At 43.8% G+C, this 18,210-nt stretch overlaps 1 protein-coding gene across 1 annotated transcript; it reads left to right on the plus strand.

Annotated features, from left to right (window-relative positions):
- The first annotated feature begins 330 nt into the window (after positions 1 to 330).
- Positions 331 to 17,524, plus strand: PNN (pinin, desmosome associated protein). Its single transcript, XM_050953888.1, has 9 exons — positions 331 to 497; positions 1,403 to 1,474; positions 5,164 to 5,229; positions 10,887 to 10,959; positions 11,038 to 11,132; positions 12,469 to 12,544; positions 13,662 to 13,817; positions 13,902 to 14,040; positions 15,857 to 17,524. The coding sequence occupies exons 1-9, from the start codon at positions 385 to 387 to the stop codon at positions 17,143 to 17,145; spliced, it is 2,079 nt and encodes a 692-aa protein (XP_050809845.1). The 5' UTR covers positions 331 to 384; the 3' UTR covers positions 17,146 to 17,524.
- The last annotated feature ends 686 nt before the right edge of the window (positions 17,525 to 18,210 follow it).

The following is an 18,210-nucleotide window of genomic DNA, read 5'->3' on the forward strand; positions in this document are numbered from 1 at the left end:
CGCTTCTGATTGGTTGACCGGAAGGAAGGAAACTGTGCTGGTTGGCTTTGAGTGGTGTCATTTTGTCTGTCCGTTTGGTGATTCGCCGATGTGGCAGGCAAAGGCGATTATTGACGGGATGTGGGAGGGTGTCACTTCGACATGGGCTCTTTTATTGGCAAATGCGTCGGGCGATGCTTGGTTGTGTGAGGTGCCATTCTTCTTCGGGGTTTGGTGATTGGCGGACGCGGATGGTCGGTGGTTGTCTATTGGTGGCACTCTGGCTCTGAGGTCTGTGATTGGCGAGTTGTAGGGCGGGACGAGTAGCCTGTAGGCGGGGCGTCTCTCTCCGTTACCCAGCGGTGCTTTGCGCTAGGCCCCTGACTAGGCCGCGCTGCTGGCGGCATGGCGGTGGCGGTGCGCGCGCTGCAGGAGCAGCTGGAAAAGGCCAAGGAGAGCCTCAAGCACGTGGATGAGAATATCCGCAAACTCACGGGCCGGGACCCCAACGATGTGAGGTGAGGCCGGGGCTGGGTGGGCGCGCGCCTGAGGCTGCGGAGGGATGGCTGGGTCGGGCCGGGCTGGGCCCTGGCGGTCAGGGCGAGCCTTGCGGGCGCCTTTTCTCAGGGAGTGATGGGGCCGCGCATGTCCGACCCTGGCCGCAAACCCTGCCGCCTGTTCGCGGGTTTTGGGCCTCCCCAGGCCAGAGCCCGACGCACCTTCTCGCTTCGGGCACTTGGTCCCGACCCGTGAGTGCGGGAGACCCCCAGGAGCGCCCTGGCTGGCGCTGCGGCCTCCCTCTAGCGTGCAGGCGGGGGCTCCCTGCCGCCTTCCTTGTTGCTCGAGTGGGGTTGCTGGGCTGGGCGCTGGATCGACTCTCACTACCCCGTAATTGTAGGGACACGGTGCGTGTGATTTGCCTGCACAGTCGGTAACGTGTCTAAGGGGGACACAAAGATCCTCCCTTTCTCAGTCGTCCGTCAGGCGCGATTTAGCTGGGAGGCCCAGCGGGGTTGAGGTTGGGTCATAGGGTTTCCAAAAGTCCCTTATTTTTTCAATAATGTAGGTGAGCTCTGCTGCTGCTGCTGCTGCTGCTTCTTCTTTTTCTTCTTCTTCTTCTTCTTCATTTTATTATTACTTATTAATATTAATGATATTGAGAGGAAGGGTAGGGTGGGAAAGCAGCCCCTTATTTAAAAAAAATATAATGTTGGTGACCCTAAGTAGCAATCGCTTCCCTGTGCACCTCCCCGAGGTTTGTGCTGCTGCTTCCTGGCATGGTTTTTCCAAGCATGGCTCTGTCTCCGGGCACTTGAGGCTCTGTCACATTCCGTGTCTGGTGTGTGAGGCCATGCAGGTGTCTAGAGAAAGCATGTATTTGTTTATCCTGCTCAAGTTCTAACACCTAGTACATTTTTTCTAGGCCCGCTCAAGGTAGATTATTGACCATCACAGGCCCGGGTGGAGGTAGAGGGCGTGGTAGCATATTGCTAAGGTAAGAAACTGCAGAATTAGATGATATAATAAAGTTACTGTATGTTTATGCACATGTTGGCTTTAACTGTGACTACTGTGATGTTATTGATATAATCTGGGACCATATGGAACATGGTTGGGACCATATAGAACATGGTTGCAACCAAGGTCCTGTAGTGGCACCAAATCTTATGTAAAGGGGGTCATATAAGGTGTCTAAGACCAGGTTATGGGTTGCTGGTAATGATTATGCTATCTGTATGCATGTGTCATTTTGTAGTTGAAGTTATGAGTATTAGCTCTGTACTGTCTGTACTTCAAACTTATGCTATGCTTCTGGGAGACATCCCAGACAAGTTGGTGTTAGCTCTGCCTAGCCTGCTTGATGGCCCATTAAGGACCATCAGCTACACAATTGACCCACTGAGAGAAGGCAGATATGCCTTGTAACTCAGCAAAGTATGCAGGGACTTGCCCATGTGACTCCAGACTCCATTTTGCTGTAATTTTCCACAGTAAGAACAAAGAAGTGTTCTTACACCTGGAAAAGCCTATAAAAGGCTGATGCCTCATCTCCGTCTTGTCTTCAATCCTGCTTCTTACCTCTGGAGGAACTTTGCTGCAAACCGAAGCTCTGAACAAAGGACTGACTGACCCATTCCAGCAGGGGATGTACTCCAGAGACTTGATTTGAACCTGCCGTTTACTCCATCTCTGCTACAAGCTTGAACTAAGAACTTTGCCATTACTGCATGTAATTGATTCCATTTAACCAATTCTAGCTCTCATCTCTATCTTTTTCCTTTTATGAATAAGCCTTTAGATTCTAAAGAATTGGCAACAGTGTGATTTGTGGGTAAGATCTGATTTGTATGTTGGCCTGGGTCTGGGGCTAGATTCTTTGGGATCAAGAGAACCGTTTTCTTTTATTGGGGTGTTGGTTTTCAGAACCATTCATCCCCAGGATGAGTGGCACTGGTGGTGATACTGGGAAACTGGAGTGTCTAAGGAAGTTGCTTGTGTGACTTGTGGTTAGCCAGTGGGGTGAAACCAAAGTCCTCTTGGTCTGGGTGGTTTGGTTTGCCTTAGAGGTGGAAAAACCCAGCCTTGGGCTGTAACTGCCCTGTTTAAGCAATTTGTCCTGAACTGGCACTCTCAGTTGGGTCCCACCAGAACCGCTTCGTCACGCTACATGAGACACTTATTTATTTTGTGGCCGACTGTCTGCCGCGGCCAAGTGATACTTTCCCATAGTAGAATATCAGGCGTTGGCAGGTCAGAATTACAGGGTTATTGTGTACTTCATGCTACTAATATAGGCCATTTACTTAAAGTTTTGAAAAAGCTATATAATTTGGCTGTTACCAAAATTTAATTAATTATTTTGGTGGTTATTTCTTGCAATGTAGGCAAGCATTACCCACATAGACTTGGTCTACACTACGCGTTTAAACTGATTTTAGCAGCGTTAAACCGATTTAACGCTGTACCCATCCACACTACGAGGCCCATTATATCTATATAAAGGGCTCTTTAAATCGGTTTCTGTACTCCTCCCCAACGAGAGGAGTAGTGCTAAAATCGGTATTACCATATCGGATTAGGGTTAGTGTGGCTGCAAATCGATGGTACTGACCTCTGGGCGGTATCCCACAGTGCACCACTGTGATCGCTCTGGACAGCAGTCTGAACTCGGATGTAGTGGCCAGGTAAACAGGAAAAGCCCCGTGAAATTTTAATTTTCATTTCCTGTTTGCCCAGCATGGAGCTCTGATCAGCACGGGTGGAAATGCAGTCCCAAATCCATAAAGAGCTCCAGCATGGACCGTACGGGAGATACTGGATCTGATCGCTGTATGGGGAAACAAATCTGTTCTATCAAAGCTCCGTTACAGAAGACGAAATGCCAAAGCATTTGAAAAAAAAAATCTCCAGGCTACACAGTGCTGCGTGACAAGCGTAACGGGAAGCCAGAGACTCAAATGGATGCTCATGCAGGGAGGGAGGGGGTACTGAGGACTCTAGCTATCCCACAGTCCCCAGCAGTCTCCGAAAAGTATTTGCATTCTTGGCTGAGCTCCCAGTGCCTGTAGGTTCAAACACATTGTCCGGCGTGGTTCAGGAAATAGCTTGTCAATTTACTTCCCCCCCACCCCATGAAAGAAAAGGGAAGTAAATCATTTCTTGACTTCTTTAAATGTCACCCTATGTCTACTGAATGCTGCTGGTAGACGCGATGCTGCAGCAGTGAAGAGCAGTATCCACTCCTCTCCCCTACCCGGTGGCAGACGGTGCAGTAGGACTGGTAGCCGTCCTTGTTATCAACCCGTGAGTGCTCCTGGCTGGCTTCAGGTGAAGCTAACCAGGGGCGCCTGGGTGAAAATAGGAATGATTCTTGGTCATTCCCAGTAGATGGGACAGAACGGCTGGTAACCGTCCTCATCATAGCAACTGGGGGCTGAGCTCCGTCAGCCCCCTCCCTTTCCTGTGTAAAGAAAAGATTCTGTCCTGCCTGGACTGTCATAGCAGCAGCATGCTGGGCTTCTCTCCCCCGCACCACTTAATGTCCTACCTGGACTGTCATAGCATCGGGAGGCTGCCTCCCCCTCATTTTATCTCACTAACAAGTCACTGTTTCTTATTCCTGCATTCTTTATAACTTCATGACATAAATGGGGGGACACTGCCACAGTAGCCCAGGAAGGTTGGGGGAGGAGGGAAGCAATGGGTGGGGTTGTTGCAGAGGCACCCCCCATGAATGGCATGTAGCTCATCATTTCTGCGGGATCTGACACGGAGCAGCTGTGCTCTCTGATACACTGGTTCTCTAGTACACTTGCCCCATATTCTAGGCAGGACTGACTCTATTTTTAGAAACCATAAAGGAGGGATTGACTCGGGGAGTCATTCCCAGTTTTGCCTTTGCGCCCCTGGCCGATCTCAGCCAGGGGCAACCATGATAGCAGCAGACAGTACAAAAGGACAGATAACCGTCATCTCATTGCCAATTTACACCGGCAGCAGACGGTACAGAACGACTGGTAACCGTCTCTCCTATCATGCAAAAAGCAAATGAATGCTGCTGTGTAGTGCTGGAGTATCGCCTCTGTCTGTGGCATCCAGTACACATACGGTGACTGTTTTAAAAAAAAAAAAAAAAAAAAAAAAAAAAGCTTAATGGGCTCCATGGTTGCTGTGCCATGGCGTCTGCCAGGGCAATCCAGGGAAAAAGGGCGCAAAATGATTGTCTGCCGTTGCTTTCCTGGAGGAAGGAATGACTGACAACATTTACCCAGAACCACCCCGCGACAATGATTTTTGCGCCATCAGCCACTGGGCTCTCAACCCAGAATTCTAAGGGGTGGGGGAGTCAGCAGGAACTATGGGATAGCTACGGAATAGCTACTCACAGTGTAACGCTCCGGAAATCGACGCTAGCCTCGGACCATGGACGCACACCGCCGAATTAATGTGCTTAGTGTGGCCGCGTGCACTCCACTTTATACAATCTGTTTGTTTTATAAAACCGGTTTATGTAAAATCGGAATAATCCCGTAGTGTAGACGTATCCATAGACAGGAGGTTTGACTTACCCAGTGTCACAGTTGAGTCAGTGACAGACCTGCACTGGGAACTCTAGCTTCCAGGCTCTGCTGAGACTACTACTTATTTGTTGTACTTCCTGTCTTAAGTCTTGGTTTTTTTTAGGCGTGGATTCTCGGATAGTGGAGGACCCCCAGCCAAACAGAGGGATCTTGAAGGGGCAACCAGTAGGTATGTACAAAGGTGGACATAAAAACTTTACTGGGGTAAAAGGTCATTATGATTTAGCAAATTTAAATTATCAGAACTGGTAATTGTTAGTCTGATGGCTGTATAATTACTTAAAGATGACTCATTCCAAACTTAAGACACTCTTGTCACTAATGTTTTTGGAAGATCAGTGTTGCACTAGTAAGGTAATGATTCTCTGTCTATGTTAACATGTCCGTCTCACCTCTGATGAAATCTTCTCTTCTCCTCACTATAAAATGCAATACAATGAACCTGTAAGGTAGTATTTGCTTTCCATTTTAAGCCACTGTTTCCACTACTGATATCTTCTGTAATTGTGAAGGAGTGCGATCAAATGTAGAATATGAGTGGTATGTACAGACCCTTTAACGGTTCTGAAGTAATATATGAATGTAAACTGTGCGCGCCCCCCCCTTCCCCCAGCTCAATGGGGTGTTAAAACTGAAATCTAAAATGCTTAATTGTCAACATTAACTGCTGAACATACTAAGTGAATGTTTTTGCTAGTATTTTTATCATTTAATATAGTGGTAGAAGTTTGACAGTGCAGGCAGTGAGAGTATCTTGTTGCTGGGGCAGAGAACTAAAGCTCTTCTACACATTAAAATTGCAATGGTATAACCAAATTGAATTTAAACTGATTAAGTTAAACCAAGGCAAACCCATGTATAGACAAAGCATAAGGTCACAAACCTGTTACTATGTCTTTGAGTGGCTTTTACATGTACCATTGTTGGATTGCAGCTCTGACAGTGGAACTTCATAGTAGTTAGGTTGGAGTGCTCTCATGCTGCCTGCTGCTTCTTCCCTTATTGACTTAAATTTTGACCAGTCACTTATCCTGCTAGTGTTCTTTTCCACACCTCATGCACTCTCGGGAGGTTGGTTGATAAAAGAGCACTGACATTTTATTTAAATCCCCTAATCTCTCCATAGCCTTGAAAGAGAATAGTAAAGGTCCAGGTTATTTTCAATGCTTGTCTAAATGGGTTAGGCTCTGTATTAGAGAACTACATACTACCTTCTATCCCTCTTCCTGCACATTTCACTAGGCTAAGGCAGCCTCTTTGGGATGTCTTAAATGTGTGCTTGTTGAAAACTGCAGAGCTGGAACTTGGAGCTCTGTACACATGTTCTGTAAACGTTACTCCCTTGATTCAGCATCCAGGTGTGCGGCACTGTTCAGTAGAGCTGTGCTTCCGTCAGTGATTAAATAGGACTCTGTCCCATTTTCCTCATTTCACAGTACTGTACCACTCATCAGACTGTCCCAAGAGTGGGCGTGTGTAGCTACCACTCAAAGAAGACATAGAAGTTATTTGTCTGTCACTTGAGTTCTTCAACATGGACTCTACGCTTTCACACTCCCTACCCATTGTCTATGAAGTCTTTATTACAGTCACAAACCTGAGAAGGTGGTGGAAGGAACTGAGCTGCCCAGAACACCACACCCACTTTTATAGATTTACCGTCAGAGCATTCAGGAACAGTGAAGGAGAAGGAGGGGATATTAGGACACTTGGGTGACACTGAAATGAGCCATTCGATCATTGAACTGCATCAATAGTGCAACCCAAGAGTGTGAATGTGTAGAGTCCGTTTCAAAGAACTCCAGTTATAGGTGAGCATATCCTATATTTTTTTCTTTGTGGGTTATCTTTTAATAACGTATGGAATACAGCAGTGATTTTATTTCTTAGTCAGTTCAATAGACCTTCTTGCCCCAGAATTTAGTACGTATCACTGCCAAATTCAGTGTGTGTGAGTATGTTTGAGGAGCTTGCTACTGAGTTTATGGCTCTTGATAGGGCCTTCCCCTCTTGAAATCTTTTCTGTGTGATCATACAGTGCAAAGATGGTGTAAAACTTGTCACACTGCAACATTCTGAAGCAACACTTTTACCTAGGTTTGACTTTATAGAAGGCTCAGGACTTGCCTACACTGGAGAGTTGCAGTGCTGATGGTGGGTTTACAGCGCTGCAACTTAGTAACTGTCCACACCTGCAAGGCACATCCAGTGCTGCAACTCCCTGACTGCAGCGCTGGCTGTACACCTGGTCTGCTTGGGGTGTAACGATTGCAGCGCTGGTGATGCAGCGCTGCTCATCAAGTGTGGCCATCAAAAGCGCTGTTATTGGCCTCCAGGGTATTAGGAGGTATCCCAGAATGCCTGCTCACAACAAACTGGAAGAATGGCTGAACTCCGAGCTCCCCCGAGCTGCTTATCTAAAAAACAAACACAGCTCCTGTTTGCTGGAGCGAGCGAGCGGAGGCAGACAAGGGAATTGCTTTGGAAGATTCACAGCTGTTTCCTTGAAGAGAGAAGTCACATGGCAGAGGGAGAGGGGGGAGTCCGTGTTGAGCAGCTGCTTATGTGGTCTGAAGGCTATTTAGGAGTGCATAATTTGCATTTAGTGAATAAGAGAGGGGTAGGGGAAGGGCTCAAAACTTTTAAATTGATTGCAGGTTGGTGATGTGTGTGTTTCAGTCCTTAGAACTTGCAAGGCAGGGAGCTGACAGATCCAAAAATCCACACACTCTCTCTCTCCCCCCTACGTTCCCCCTCACCCCCCTCTTTTGAAAAGCATGTTGCAGCCTCGTGAACGCTGGTATAGCTGCCCACAATGCACCACTCCCAGCAGCACTGCAAATGCTGCAAATGTGGCCACACTGCAGCACTTTCCCTACACAGCTGTACGAAGACAGCTGTAACTCCTAGCGCTGTACAACTGTAAGAGTAGCCATACCCTCGAAGAAACTGGGTTGTGAAGGAGACATCTTAAATAAACACAAGCAACACACAGGAATGGAATCTCATAAAATTTTGTTTAGCTTTGCCCAAGTTTATTTTTATATAACTGATTCCCTTTAATCAGAAACACTTTCTATTTTGCTGCAGTTCAGCAATAAGATCTCAGTTGGTTTTGTTTGTGGAGTTTTAAAGGAGTTCCGTAGTTGTGTTCATTGTACTCTTTTAGAAAAACAAAATTTGCATTTGTTTCAAAAGTATCTTAAAACATTGCGCATATATATGCAGTCTGTCTTGAAATATAAAGCGTTTATACAGGAACTCCTCACTTAACGTTGTAGTTATGTTCCTGAGAAATGCAACTTTAAGCGAAACCATGTTAAGCAAATCCAATTTCCCCATAAGAATTAATGTAAATGAGGGGGTTATGTTCCAGGGAAACTTTTTTGACCGGACAAGACTAATACACACAAACACTCACACACATTAAACAAACAATTTAATACTGGTACACCGTGGTGATTATAATTGTGAAGCTTGGTTGAGGTGGAGGAGTGGGAGGGTGGGATATTTCCCAGGGAATGCCTTACTGCTACATGAACTAGCAATTGACTGAGCCCTCAAGGGTTAACTCTCACAACACTCTACAAGGCAGCAGAAAAGGAGGGAGGGCAGAGAGAGACACACACTGTGTGTGAGAAAAAATGTGCATTTCCCCTTTAAGTAGCTGACCCCAGGCTTAAGTACACTGTCTTGTTAATTAAATCAGCTTGCTGAGACCTGAGAGGGCAGCTATTGCCTAGAACAGTGCTTCTCAAAGTGGTGGACCGGTGGGTGCCAGGCCGTGAGCCATTGGCTGCCAGTCCATGGCAAGTTTCCTCATAAGAATAGGATAATAATATGGCACCTGTCCCAGGCACATGGGGGCGGAGGAAATTGCCGGTCCCCCACATCAGATAGCTTGAGAAGCACTGGCCTAGAAGATCCCTCCCTCCACAGTGTGTCCCCCCTGCTCTATGGAAGATGAGGTAAGCAGGGGGGAGGGGGAGACACCCTCACATTAGCCCCCTTTTTCCCCCCTCCCTCCATACAGCAAGCAAGAGTTTCTGGGAGCAGCTCCAAGGCAGAGGGCAGGAGCAGCACATGGCAGTGGGGGGAGGAAGAGCTGCTGCACAGGGAATTTAGGGGGGTGGGGAGCTGATGGGGGGCTGCTGGTTCACCCTGGTTCCAACCACCCACCAGCTAGCTGCAACAGGCTGCTCTTCCTGCAAGCAGCAGACAAAACAGCTAGCTGCCAAACGACTTAGAATGGAGCTTTCAGAGTAGCAGCCGTATTAGTCTGTATCCGCAAAAAGTACAGGAGTACATGTGGCACCTTAGAGACTAACAAATTTATTTGAGCATAAACTTTCATGGGCCAATGAAGTGGGCTGTAGCCCACGAAAGCTTATGCTCAAATAAATTTTAGTTTTTTAGAAGGGAGCATTTCGCAACTTTAAATGAGCATGTTCCCTAATTGATCAGCAACTTAACATCAAAACAGTGTTAACCGGGAGGACTTTAAGTGAGGAGTTTCTCTACTTTAGGTTGGCCTTGTGATACAGAAATACCAGGAGATAAAAATTGGGAATAGCTCTGTTAATTTGTAGGCTTGTTCTTTATTAAGACCTGGATTCAGCAAAGCACTTAAACATGTACTTAAGTGCTTTTCTGAATTGGTGCCATATTGCTCTCAAAAGTAGTTGGAATTTACTCCGTTTTAAACATCTTGCTGCTTAATCATGAATCATATTGCAGTATGATACTAATCTGCCTCTTCTAAGACCACCTTTTAGGGTTTTAACTTTGGAGAATAATTGTTCTGGGTTAAAATCTGTTATAAAGTTAATACTTAATTCTGCAAAAATGCTTACACTGAAATATTGATCCATTATCTGGAAATTTTCCGTATTTCAGGGATTAATTTATTGTGAGGATATCATCCATTTTAGATAACTTCAGTAACATTTTTCTCCTGAAATTTCAAAACCGTTTACAAATTCTGAAGCCCTTTGAACTCCACCCTGAAGTGCTGTATGTAAATACTTATACCTGTTTTACAAATGCTTACTAAACTTAAGTGCAGAAAGGATATAAACTGGGAATAAAACCGAGGATAGTAATGTATTGGGTGTACGATAAATAGCTGAACAGGCAGTCCTGTCTCTTATTTTACTAGATAGTGTTTAAAGCAGGGGTGACCAACCTGAGCCTGAGAAGGAGCCAGAATTTACCAATGTACATTGCCAAAGACCCACAGTAATACGTCAGCAGCCCCCCATCAGCACCTCCCACCCACGAGTAGCTCCGCCAATCAACGCCTCCCCCTCCCTCCTCGCACTTCCCATGGCATGCAGAAAGCTTGGGGGGAGGGAGAGGAGCAAGGGCATAGCAAGCTCAGGGGAGGGGGTGGAGTGGTGGGAGGGTCTGTGGTAGAGCCAGGGGTTGAGCAGTGAGCACCCCCCAGGCACATTGGAAAGTTGGCACCTGTAGCTCCAGCCCTGGAGTCGGTGCCTATACAAAGAGCTGCATATTAACTTTTGAAGAGCCGCATGTGGCTCCGGAGCCACAGGTTGGCCACCCCTGGTTTAAAGCAATTTAAGGTGTACCGTTTGTAAACTGTAATACTTGTGTTCTCTGACACTGGAGTCCCATATGCAGAACTGTAGCCTGAGCACTATTTATTGGCCATCTTCTAAACTTCTGGACAATGAGAGTTTATTGTAAATCTTGATGCACTTGGCTGCAGCAGTCTTGAAAAGTGCTCTCTCTGTTGGGATGTAAACTTTCCATTATACTTGTTTCAGTCTCAGATAATGATGTTTGACTTTTGTATTTTCTCCTCAGGCTGGGTGGGGAACGTCGGACAAGGAGAGAATCACGCCATGAAAGCGACGCCGAGGATGAAGATGTTAAAAAGGTAACAATTAAGAGAGTGGGCATTTGGCACAGAAGTGCATAGATGGAACACCAACTGATTGTTTTGTTGTTCTTGTAGCCGGCGTTGCAATCTTCTGTTGTTGCTACCTCCAAAGAGCGAACACGTCGAGACCTAATTCAGGATCAAACTATGGATGAGAAGGGAAAACAAAGGTACTTATACATCTATTTTCCTTATGCTTATGTGGCACCTTCACATGTTCTGTCTCCTAACATGGAACGTGGTATATATTTTTTTTAAATTTCATATGGTTACTGAAGGCAATATTTATACATGATGACTTTGAAGGGCTACCTTGAGAGTAAACGTAGCCTAAATACACTTCTTAGAATGGATTGCATGATAGAGAATGCTTCGTCCTCAGATCTCACATGCTTCCCCCCCACCCCCCTCCTTCAAAGACTTCAGGACTCTGCTTCTGTTCTCTTTCTCCTTTCTGCCTGGCTTTTGCTGTGCAGGGTGAGCCCTGTGGCCCCATGCTAAGAGGAGTAGTTGCTTCTGGTACCCTACCTTCTCAGGTAGATGCCCAAAATGATTGAGGGGGAGGAATTTCCGGAGGGGGGGGAGGCAGTATCACTTTTAGGAACTATGCCCCTCCCCTTTAAGGAAGGGACAAGGGAGAAAATCCTAAAGGCCGGGAAAAGAGGTATTGGGTGGGGAAGAAGAATATTCAGAAAAAGGCAGTAATGGGAGGCATGGAGGAGTGAGTTTATGGATAGGGGAAGGAAGGAAATGTATTTTCTTTAAATAAGTCTTTTATAATTGTCAAGCACATTATGCAGTTGGACAAGATCACAGCTAGCCTGATGCCAGTGAACTTTTATTCCCAGCCTCTACAGTCAAGTGAGAGAGTCAGCCCCTACCACTGACTTTGTGACACTCATATAAGGTTTTGTGCAAACACATAGTGATAGGTGGTCCCTTCCCCAACTCATAGATAAAGGATGGCTGGGGAAATGGAGGCACAGAGAAGTGAAATGACCTTAAGTTCACACAATAGTCCAGTGACAGAACCCAGACTCTTCCAGTACATGTATCCCCCTACTAGCCCAAACAGTTCGTTCAGCTTTGGTCTTTTTGCTATTCCCTGCACTTGGAACAGTCTTTTGCTTTTAATTCTTTATGTGCCCTTTTCTAAATCCTTCCTTAAAATCCACTTTTTCCATGTATGTATTTTACAATGAATTCTTCAGTAGTTATTTTTCCACACTGTTGTCTGAACTGTTGTCTGTTAGCGTGAGATCTTCTGGGCTTAGATCATGTCTTAATCTATTTGGTAAAGCAAAGTGTACACGTATATCAAAGTATACATTATTAATTATAATCTATACTGTTGGCACAGCCCATACCTCTTCTTGTGACCTTAGAATGTTAGTGACCATTTAGAAATAGGTGTCACAAATCTACAATAATTTCCCTCAGTGTTTATGCAAGCAAAACCCTTATGTTTTAAACTGAATCTCAAAAACTGTTTTGTCTTTTATTCAGGAATCGACGTATATTTGGCTTGTTGATGGGCACTCTTCAGAAATTTAAACAAGAGTCCACAGTTGCTACTGAAAGGGTACTTGTTTCTCTTAATATTATATGCTGTAACCTGACACACTAAAGCAAGTGAGGCAAAATTAAGCAGTTACTGCTTCAATGCACGGAGTGAAAAATTCCTATGATACATGCACTGCTTATAGTGAGACGTCCCGACCCCAGGGGCCCAAGAGTTTAAGAAGCTTTTAAAGTTGCTTTGAACTGAAAAGCTATAAAAACGAGGTAGGGGCACTTTCTTTTAGGATTTAAAAGTGCTGCAAAACTGAGCTTTGTCCCCAGTTGTCATGACACAAGTGATAAATTGTATATGCTCATAGGAAATTTTAAGAAAGCATCATGTTCTAAAACACTTGCAGAGCAGGAAAAGCATAACATTTTTCTCTTGGTACTGAGTACGTGATGTAATTTCAAAGTGAATGGCACTTGTAGCCAACTAAAAGGTTGGCTGTGATATCTAACGAGTCAAACAAGTGGTTTATTACAGTGAACAATACAAAACAAAACAGTTGTTAAAGATAATCACTAACTTAAGATGTAGTGATTCTATTTCTGTGTTCTGGTTTTGTAAACCATAGGCAACTGTGCCAAAAGTGCATAAGAACGTAATTGTGCTATGCCACTTATGTGCACAAGTCAGTGATTTTTTCCATAACATGTATTGTAAGCCTTCCCATTTTCAGTAAATAGATGTGTGAGTCTCCTGTGGTATTGATAAAGCTATTGTTAGTATAGCTGTAACTTATCACTAGATAACCATTTAAACTAGAAAAGCATTTTTGGTGGTTGGTCAGCCTGATCCCAAATGGATGACAAGATTTAAAGAAAAAAAAAAGAATAATTGCTTAGATAAAATTAACTATTTAACAATTATTGATAAGTTGCAGCTCTGAGTTCTTTCCTATTGAGACAACTGTTTGGTCTTAAACTGATATCAGAATTTTTCTACAGGTTGCTAGCTAGCGTCTGAATTCTATCTTGACTTGTGCTTAAAGGAAGAATGTATGTATTTTACTCCATAATGTAACTGCATGTAACATTTATGTTTGCATAACTCTTATACTTACAAAACTGATAAAGAGTACGGACCTCTTCAACACTAGAAGGAAATGCTGAGTCGATACTTTATTTACCTTCAGCAAAAGAGACGTCAAGAAATTGAACAAAAGCTTGAAGTGCAGGCAGAGGAGGAGAGAAAGCAGGTTGAAAATGAGAGGCGAGAATTGTTTGAAGAAAGGCGCGCTAAACAGACAGAACTGCGTCTATTGGAACAAAAGGTTGAACTTGCTCAACTGGTGAGTATTCTGTCTTTTACTCTCGATACTTCTCTTATGTAAATGTACTCTTGTGTATCTTATACTTTTTCCTTTGTTTCTCAGCAAGAAGAATGGAATGAACATAATGCCAAAATAATTAAATATATAAGAACCAGGACACGGCCCCATCTCTTCTACATACCAGGCAGGATGTGTCCCGCTACGCAAAAGCTAATAGATGATTCGCAAAAAAAAATGAATGGTAGGTGGTATGTATGGAAAAGGAGTATGAGCATACTCCCCTCCCTCAAGCAAGATATGTATTTTCTTTAATTTTATGAATTTCAATATCTTAATTCCATTACTAGAGCAAATTTTACATTTCTAAACAGTGTTTGGTGGAGAAGTGGGGTGAGATTCTGTCACTTAATGCCTTTTTTTAAAGAAGTCATTATCTAGTGCAAAATCAGTTGAGAAGTAGTATATGCATATAGTCTTTTTAAGGTGTGTGAGTTGTATTCTTTGCTTCATGTTATTGCCCATAGCCATGTCTCACCTGTAAATGCTAATGAGGCAAGAAGGTAAGGAGGCACTTTCCATGGAGCGAGCATGTGTGAAAATGTAAGTGTTACCAAGGAGTCAGCAACTTGTGTGTTCTGAGAAACTGAACAAATTAGCTCATTTATGATAACTTAAACAGTTTTTTAAAAATTATTGATCTTAAAATATATATAATATGCGCACCCTTTTCCTCAGAATAACTATCTAAGTTTCTTTCAGGGAACAATTTAAAGTAGATCAGTATGTGTGCTACTGAGCATATTATGGGTTTTTTTTAAAGGGTATACTTCAGTTGAGAATTTATCAATTGTAGTATTTTTCCTGGAATCTTCCTAAACATGAGATCTCCCTCCCTCAAAGCCTTTTTTCTATATTGGGATTTATATCATTCTGACTGACCTTCCTAGCTGAAAGGAATGTAGTCAAGTTAAATTCTAGTTTAAAACTAGTTCATGTGTACAAATACCTTATTAATAAAATTGATCTTTTTAAAAATCTAATTTACTTTATGCCATTTAGGCTCTTACTACTTTCATTTCATCGAGCTTAGACAATGGAACCTAGTAAGTGCCAATAGTATGAGTACCAAAGTGAAAATGCTCTGGTGTTAGTCTTGTAAACCAGTCCAAACTTGACAAGACCCAACTACAAGTATTAGGGTTGAGCTGAAAACAGCCTGACATTCCTGGGCTTAAGGATTACCTCCTCTTGCTCATTGGAGCGGCATGGTAGCAGTTGCATACCCCTTTCCTTCCGGCTGCCCCTTCACCTCGCTGCACTGTGTGCACTGCAGAATGAGTATGTTGATGAGTTGCAGTGCCTCTCCATAGCGCACACAGTGCAGTGAGGAGGCCGGCCGGAGCTGGCCCCAAAGATGGATGTCAGCACTGAGCACAGGTTCAGAACAGCGACCCAGGGAGAAGTGGACACCCTTCATTTGCAGGGCACTGGGTTGAGGTGGCCTGAGGGTTTGGTGGTAATTAGCCTTGGTGGCTCCATGGAGGAAACAAAGTAAAGAAAATGGAGTCCAGGTCATTGCTAGACCCTTACAAACACTTTTATTCTAGTCAGATTGCATCAGGTATGAAAACAACTCAACATGCTCAGGTTGGCTTTGGATTGGCAATGGTCTAATTTGGTTTGGATCAGACTTTAAAATTAGGCCCAAGGAATCCTATATTCTGACATTTGATTTAAACATTAATAGCTTTAAAAACTAACATTCTTCATTGGAATTCTAGAAATGTTGAACATCTGTTGACCAATTTTTTTGGATAGCTTTTCATAAAACGTAAAATTTGGGCTTAAATTCACCTACCTCTGTCCCCTTTTACTTTCTCGGTAAACTGTTGCCATCTTTTGGATTACACTTGAATAGCACAATACTTCGGAAAGATAACAGGAACATAGTATTTTACAATTCATAAACACATATTTGGGAATAAGTAATATTTCGGTCTTAACGTTGACAAGTTATTCTGAAATGTATACTTTCATGTTTGCCTCTTGTTCTCCAGCAATATTCGAAAATAGACGCAATGAGTTTGCAGAACAAATTAACAAAATGGAGGCCAGGCCCAGAAGACAGTCTGTAAAGGAAAAAGAACAGCAGGAGGTGCACAATGAAGAAAAGAAAGAAGAACAGAACAAGGAGCAGGAAGAGGGTAAGGTGGCTCAGCAGGTGGAAGAGATGGAGACAGGTAACCAGAACAATGATGTAGAAATGGAGGAGGTAGGGGAGGAAAAGGTGAAAATAGGGGCAGGTCATAGTGATGCAGAGAAAGAACAGGAGGAGGAGGAGCAGAAACATGAAATGGAGGATAAGGTAGAAGAGAGGGCTGAGGTGAAGGAGAATGACAGGCAGCAGGATAGTCAGCATGAAGAGGTCTTGGTTGTAAGAGAGGAAGGTGAGAGTTCTCAGCCAGTGGATAACGAGCAGGATATAGTGGAGATGAATGAGGCTGATAGTGTAGAACCATTAGAAAGTGAAAATAGCAAGGAAGTGGAACCAGAAGCTGAGTGTGATGCTCAGCCAGCAAAAGAGCTTAACACTGATTCTCCTGAAAAGGAGAAAGCTAACAAACCAGAAATTGAAGCTGAACCTGAAGAGAAACAGGAAAAGGAGCCTGAAGCCCAGCCAGAGCCTGAGGCAGAGATACAGCCCCAGCCAGAGTCTGTGCCATTGCCACAGCCTCCGCCATTGTCTCGGTCCATTCAAGATCAAGAGCCTCAGGCAGACCAGGAGGAAGTCGCTGTGGTGTCTGTAAAGCTGGGTGAGTTGCAGTCGGATCAGATCCAGGCAACAAGTGTAGAAATTAAGAGTAAAACTAGGAGTAGAAGCAGGGGTAGGACAAGGAACAAGACTAGCAAGAGTCGGAGTCGTAGCAGCAGCACTAGTACTAGTAGTACTAGCTCAACCAGCAGTAGTAGTGGCAGCAGTTCCAGCAGTGGCAGCAGCAGTAGTCGGAGTAGTTCCAGCAGCAGCAGTAGCACTAGTGGAAGTAGTAGCAGAGACAGTAGCAGCAGTAGCTCTAGCAGCAGCGAGAGCAGAAGTCGAAGCAGAGGACGGGGTCATAATAGGGATAGAAAGCGCAGGAGGAGCTTGGATAGGAAGCGAAGGGATGCTTCAGGACTAGACAGAAGTCACAAGTCTTCAAAAGGTAGTAGCAGAGATACAAAAGGATCAAAGGATAAAAGTTCACGGTCTGACAGAAAGAGGTCTGTGTCAGAAAATAGTCGGTCAGGCAAAAGAACTTCACGGAGTGAAAGAGACCGTAAATCAGACAGGAAAGACAAAAGGCGTTAACAGAAGAGACTAAACTTCCTTAGCCTAATCTTTGCAGCAGAAGATTACTTGATGAGTAAAAGGATTCCTTATGAGGAGGAGGAGAAGGCTGCCTTAACAAATGCATGCTGTAAAAAGTCTTTTGGAAAAATGCAGACTGTTTACCAGGCATCTTGTAGTTTTTACATAATTTTGTAAAAGGTTACTTATCAAAATTATGTCAAGTTCCAGAAAACTGTACAAATAAAAGAATTAACCCCCCTTTGCATCTTTTTTAAATATCCTGTACTCATTAAGAATCTCTGTACATTTTAATAGGTAGATCTTTAAATTGGTGTGATCCCTTCTACTTCTGTATCATACATTTTTTTTGTAGAAATAAATGTGCATTTTAAATAAATGGTTTGAGATGTCCTGTTGACACTTAACTTTCCCCTTTCAATCTACATATTTTAGGAGCTTTTATAACATAGAATGGTAATTATGTTAGGTAACAATCTTCTCTCTTCCATCCCTGGTAAGAATTGGAATTTAGAGTCCCACTAAACACAGCCTCAACTTCCCAAAGCAGGAGAGAGAGGGGAAGTGAACAATTGTTTTCATTTCTTTACTTTCTTCCCCCCCCCTAACCAATCTAGCTTGATTTATTTTCTCGTTTTACAAATCTCTCTCCAACCCACATATGAGCAGTAGTTAAATAAAAATGCTAACATAGATCAAGACAGAGTCAGAGAATCTGGAATGCTACTCTGTCCCCTGCAGGTGCTCAGGTTATGTTTACAACTGTGTTCTGAAAACAAATGTTTAGTGATGCTCTCTGCTGGCTATTGGTGGAAAAGGCCAAGACTTCTGTTCATTTTTAACTAGGATCTTGTATTTGTTTGCCACTGATTAAACTTTGATCCTATGTGCCACTGTGACTATTACGTTGGAGTTATCTGGGACTAATACCAATGTTGTTGTATTGAAGGATACTTTTTGAATGTATTTGATAGGGAAGTGTATAAATTCCAAATAAAGCAGGATGGTGTATCAAGGTGACTTTGTTTTTATAAATTTGTATGAAACAATGACATACCTGTTGGC

This window comes from Gopherus flavomarginatus, chromosome 5, assembly GCF_025201925.1.
Source record: "Gopherus flavomarginatus isolate rGopFla2 chromosome 5, rGopFla2.mat.asm, whole genome shotgun sequence".
In the NCBI taxonomy this organism is placed as follows: Eukaryota; Metazoa; Chordata; order Testudines; family Testudinidae; genus Gopherus; species Gopherus flavomarginatus.

Coding starts and splice junctions, on each gene's coding strand:
- PNN (XM_050953888.1), top strand. CDS start 385: ATGGCGGTGGCGGTGCGCGCGCTGCAGGAGCAGCTGGAAAAGGCCAAG. Junction 1,475..5,163: donor CGTGGTAGCATATTGCTAAG/GTAAGAAACTGC, acceptor GGTTTTTTTTAG/GCGTGGATTCTCGGATAGTG. Junction 12,545..13,661: donor CCACAGTTGCTACTGAAAGG/GTACTTGTTTCT, acceptor ATTTACCTTCAG/CAAAAGAGACGTCAAGAAAT.